Source organism: Zingiber officinale, chromosome 5A, assembly GCF_018446385.1.
Source record: "Zingiber officinale cultivar Zhangliang chromosome 5A, Zo_v1.1, whole genome shotgun sequence".
Classification (NCBI taxonomy): Eukaryota; Viridiplantae; Streptophyta; class Magnoliopsida; order Zingiberales; family Zingiberaceae; genus Zingiber; species Zingiber officinale.
The window spans coordinates 119,171,447-119,177,020 of record NC_055994.1 but is presented as its reverse complement, the minus strand read 5'-3'; the positions used below and the strand labels follow the sequence as shown (position 1 = coordinate 119,177,020).

At 36.9% G+C, this 5,574-nt stretch overlaps 1 protein-coding gene across 1 annotated transcript; it reads right to left on the bottom strand.

Moving 5' to 3' along the window:
• Positions 1-209: 209 nt before the first annotated feature.
• Positions 210-3,513, bottom strand: LOC121981485 (probable disease resistance protein At1g61300). The gene is made up of 3 exons (XM_042534024.1): positions 3,208-3,513; positions 591-3,078; positions 210-436 (listed from the first exon to the last, which is right to left on the bottom strand). Exons 1-3 carry the CDS (start codon positions 3,479-3,481, stop codon positions 421-423), a joined length of 2,778 nt encoding a protein of 925 aa, XP_042389958.1. The 5' UTR covers positions 3,482-3,513; the 3' UTR covers positions 210-420.
• Positions 3,514-5,574: the final 2,061 nt, after the last annotated feature.

Sequence of the window (5,574 nt, the reverse complement as noted above, 5' to 3'; positions counted from 1 at the left end):
TATTTTACAAATTGATTAATGTTAAGTAATAATATATATTATATTTGTTTCTCGATGGAAAAGACACTTATGGATTTTTTTCTATAAAAATAAATTATAGCATCTTAATCAAAACACATGTCACTTATGATAGTTAAATTATAATACCTATAAAAATTTTCAGACAAAATATATAAGTATAATTTACAGAAGAAAACAAGTTTGTTCATACAAGAGTAAGAATGATAAAACAAAAATATTATGAAAGCAGAAATAACATGATTGTTCTTGAAAACTAAATAAATCATTCTCATCACGAGCTAAATTAAAGAAGAAAAAATAATGAACACCTCCATGCCCCCAAAGGCCCAAGCTTCTTCTTGAAATTGGTCACCAATCTGAGCATTCAAGTTTGGCCTTTAAAGTCACACAATCATTGAGCTAGTGAAATCGGTCCCTATCAATGATACAACTTGTAAGATTATATAATTTTACCAAGCTACTTTATAAAATACTAAATCATTTTCAAATGTTCATTTCTTTCATGTAGACAAGTAGATAAGAAATCATTTGGTATGAAAAAAAAATATATATATCATAAATGGATTTACCTAAAATAAAAAGTGAAGGAATTCTTGTTGTTCTCATCATCCCAATCCAAGTTGTCCCACCAAGTTTGATCACCGATAATCTCTTTTAATCTGCTCTTCAATATTTCAACCCCAAATGGTAATTTTTTGAGCCTTGGGCAATCGTACACACGTACATATTCTAAGTAGGGAAAATGGCATGGTTGGCATGCAATGTGATGCAGGTTTTTCATGAAGGCCAAATTCAACATCTTGATGCCAAAGCTAGAATTGTAGTTCCCAACATTGCTTATTAGTTCCTCTATTTCCTCACAATATTTCATATCTAGAAGATTAAGGCTTGGCAGCTGGAGAATCCAAGAAACATCCTTCAACTTGTCGCAACCATAAATGTATAGGTCACAAAGGTTGTTGAACCCAGCACCATTCAAACAAATTGTTTCCAATTGTCTTAGCGATTCAAAATAGAGAGTCTTAAAATATCTGGAACTTGATTCACAGGTCACGCCTGCATTCATCGTTAATTTATCTCCCGGGACATCTGAAATAGTTAGACGCTCGAGGTTGTCACTTATGCTGTCTAGATCGTATTTTAGAAATTCTGAACTTTGCCATCCTCTCACAGTGAGGTTCCATACGGAGACATTTGGTACCATGCCCAGTCTTTCGAGATCAGCCGGATTAATGGTAATTCCCACACTTAATTGGTGGCATCCTTTGAAACATTTCAGCTCATTCAACAAGTCAAATACAGGAAAATATCCTCTTATATCCAGCCACTTAAGCATTGATAAATTGGATATTGCCCCATTGGGTATGGTCTCAAGCTTGGTGTACCTTAGAAGCAAGTACTCTAATTTGCAGAGGCAACCAAACTCGAGCGGCAGACTTCTAATAAAAGTGTAGGACAAGTTTAAATATTGAAGCTCAGTTAAGTTACAAATCTCCATTGGAAGCTCTTTTATATCACATTTAGAAAGATCCAAGTATGTTAAACGAGGCATGCTTGCGAACAAACTCGGAGGAATATTCAGCGGATTATCGTTAAGTAGAAGGAACAACTTTGAAAGTTTTGAAAAAGTAGAAGCTTCATACTCTGGTAAAGATAGAATGCGGTTTTGCATGAATGATGCTTGCTCTGCCTCCTGCCATTCCTCCTGTCTAGGCAAATTATGCAAACCAATTCCAGCTTTTACAATCCATTTCCTTCCATTCCCCTTTAACCTAGGGACCATCAATAGTGCCATGTCTCGGATGACATCATGCATCTTTACATGTCGAGCCTCGTAATAATCCCACCGTCTAGAGGAGTGCTCTAGTAAGGATGCAGCCATGAGAGCTTCCAAATGGGAGCATCCTTTGGTGAAAGCTTCATTGATTACGTTAAATTCACGGATTATGCCACAACCTATCCAACATGGTATCAACTCCTCAAATTTGTGGATGTCATAATCTTCGGGCCACAAAGCGCAACACAAGAGACATTCTCTTATGGAGTCATTTTCTAAACTGTCGTAGCTTAGCTTGAAGGCTTTATACATTACTGAATCTTCTTCTAAAAGATCCATGGTTGTCCACTCATGTTTATCCCTTATTTGATGGAGAGCATCATTCCAAAGTTCCCAAGACTTTTTCCCTGACATGGCCCGGGCGACGGTAACAAGAGCGAGTGGAAGACCTGCACATTCTTTAGCAAGGTCTTGAGCACAGGAGCTGATTCGTTTATCGGAGCTGAGAACATCGTCGTCGCTATTCTCCTTAAAGAGTTGCCATGCTTGATTTGGATCCAGGCATTTGACTTTGATCTTCTTTTCTGCTATCATTCGTGCGCACACTGTCTCGCTGCGGGTTGTGAACACCACGACTTTGCGCGGCAGCTGCTGCTGCTGCTGACCTCGCTCAGTAGCCGAGTGTGCCATCCCCAACAGCTGAAGATCCAGATGTTCCCAAATGTCATCGAGAAGCAGCAAGCAGTTCCTGTTCTTCAAGTAGCTAAACAACTTGTCACCACATGTTCGTTCATCGTCAGTCTCCTGCAATGTCTTCAATTCTAGACTCTTAGCAATATCCATCTGGAGCATTTTCAATTGGTACTCTTTGGAGGCCACGACCCAAATGACATGATCAAATATTCTATGATTATAATAGTGCCGCTGGATGCTCTTCAACATGGTGGTCTTACCGACACCACCCATTCCATAGATGCCAATGATGTTGCCTTCTCCACCATCGATGTAACCCACAATGTTCTCCACATACGACTCGATCCCAACAGGCAGTCGGTGTGAGATGGGAAGCATCACGGCGGGTTCCGGAGGCCCAACTGTGGCAATTGGATCCAGTGCACCGGCTCGGCTCATCAATTCATTAGCCTCGCAGAGCAACTTCACCATTCTTCGACTGATGGAGCAGTAGTTTGATGACTCTCTGATAGGGACCTGATCTCTTGCTTGCTGTGTTTGACTCGACGAACCGCCAGTTTGATAGAAGCAATTGTAACTGAAGCAACCTAACGAAACAAAGGCGTAGTAGCTAGACGGAAACAACAACTTTTTTTTCTACCTCTTATAGATTGTATGGATCAAGACTTGCAATTGAATTGGCGTGAAAAGGCAAAAATGTAGGGGAGAATACTCACTCATGCTTTGGAAATCCTGGTTGATATCAGCCACTTGGCCTTCCAATTCCTCCACCTCCCGTAGCCACTGGCTCACTTCGTCAGTCGGAATTTTCCCCTCGCGCTCCGCCTCGCCGATCTTGTTCTTGATATCGCCTCTTTTGCTTCTCAATCTTGCCATTTCCTTTTCCAATTTCTGGATGCCAGATTTTGGCCTGCCCAGTCGCAGTGATGCCCACAGCCCGTTCAGGCAACTGTTGACGTCTAAGTTGAGATTTATTGTGGCGAACGCCATGGACGTGGAGAAGATATGTAGCTAATTTGCCAATCAGCAATATGGATAAGAGTTAATTAAGCAGGAAGGGAGATGCATATAACAACATATATAACAGCAACAAGAGATAACTTTCTTTTATGTCTATTATGTTTGCTTGTGCTCGCAAAAATGAAAGTGACAATTTGACAATGTTAACTGGGCAGCAATAGTTGGTCGATTGAAATAAGAAGAGGTTTGTGGAAAATCTTTACCCCTCCTTTATGGTTACATTTGTGTATTTATTCAAGGGTCGAAAGTCGCCAGTTACACTCGGGGATAAAATCCTGGTCTGCTGTGCTAAAAATTCCTTCGACTCTCAGTCACCCATCCTGCCCAGCATTAACCATGATTTACTCCCTCTGGAATCTTGTGGGGCCGGGGCTAGGAGGCCGCTAAGGTGACGGTTCCACCTTTTGTCAATTTGTGTATTTATCCAAGGGTTTGTTTGTTTGTAAAAAATTTTAAAAATAAAAATCTCCCGTCTGATGCAGCCTCATCTCCGTAAAGAGAGACTTGATCTGGATTATGAGAGAAGATGATTCATTTTATTCTCACTCAATCACCAATCAGCTTAAGTGGCTCCATGTTGTCTAATTCGATGTATGAAGAAAGTTGTTATCCGACCGCAATTGACTATTCTTGCCTAATCAAATCGTGCTAGTTCAACCAATCGACAAGTTTTAGCCATATTGCTACAATCAATAATATCGTAGCACCCTATTTGTTTTACTACTCAGGCTAATTATTAAATCGAATTAATTTGTTTAACTTCATGACAACTAGGGGAGCAATGTGATTAAATTAAATTAGAATTTAATTTAAAGGGTTATGTAGATATTTAATTTGATTGCTTGTGTCAAAATGGTCATATTACAATAAAAACTATGTTTATTGATGAAACAGGCTCTATCAAATATTTAAATCTCAAGTTGCTTCTCCAAATATCTCAATCATGAATCAGCATCACTAACTCTTCCTCATAGTTAATTTCTAATTAAGCTCACAAATTCTCCGCCAGTTGCAAGAGATGCCAAGGAAAACAAAATGCTAGACGACTCTAAATCCATTGAATCTATCGTCACTTCTTGTTAGATCTTGTTAGACGATGATCTCTAAGAATCTACAAAGAATCAAAGAATCTACAGCCGAAAGAAATATTACAGATGTGCAAAGTACTTTTAGATTTGATGAACACCATGGACGACGAGAAACTCTAACTTGTTAATTACGCAGGGAGGGAGATGTATATAATATAAGAACAATAACAACAACAACCAGAGATTTGTTTCTTTTGAGTTAAGGGAAGCAAGAGTAATGCCACTAATTTGAAGCCGAAAATATTTCTCTTTAATTTTAGAAATAGATTAAAATATTTAAGGGGACCAAATGAAATTAATTTCAAATATAAATCTCTAATTTTATTTTAAATCAATTATTAATTTATCTCAAATAATATATCAAATATAATTTTAAATCATTTATAAATCTATATATATTTAAATTTATCATTAAATTTTATTATATTCTATTTTTATATTTCTAATCTACATATTGCAAAGAGTTGCTCCCGGATTTATATAAATCTATTTTATTTCCATTTTAAAAATCCTTCTCTATTTTCTTTTCTTGTAATGGATGTAATTACATCATTATACTTCCAACTCTTAATGGCGTGGGTTTGGACAATCTGAATGAATCAAATAAGTACAATTAATAAATCATTAATTACTCTAATACACGGATGAGGATGAGGATGAGGATGAGGAAGGGAAAGAAATTTTATCATGAAAAATTATTCTAGAAAGAGAAGAGAAAGGATAAAAAAATCTTTTTCTTTACATTTACATGGTTATTTATTTTGATAGAGGAATGTGAATATATATGATGTAATTTTATAAATAAAAAAAATGATACATGTGTCATTTTTTTAGTATATGGTATAATTTTGTAAGTTAAAAAAAGTACATGGGTTATTATATAATATAATCTTATGAATGAAATTAAATGGGGTACATGCTTTATTTTTTTCCATCCACTATTTTCTATCCAATTTTGAGATGATCAAATTTAAC

Bases quoted from the DNA above. Each gene is read 5' to 3' on its own strand.
- LOC121981485 (XM_042534024.1), bottom strand. From the start codon at position 3,481: ATGGCGTTCGCCACAATAAATCTCAACTTAGACGTCAACAGTTGCCTG. The intron at 3,079-3,207 runs GTGAGTATTCTC...TTGTTTCGTTAG, and splicing joins CCAGGATTTCCAAAGCATGA to GTTGCTTCAGTTACAATTGC.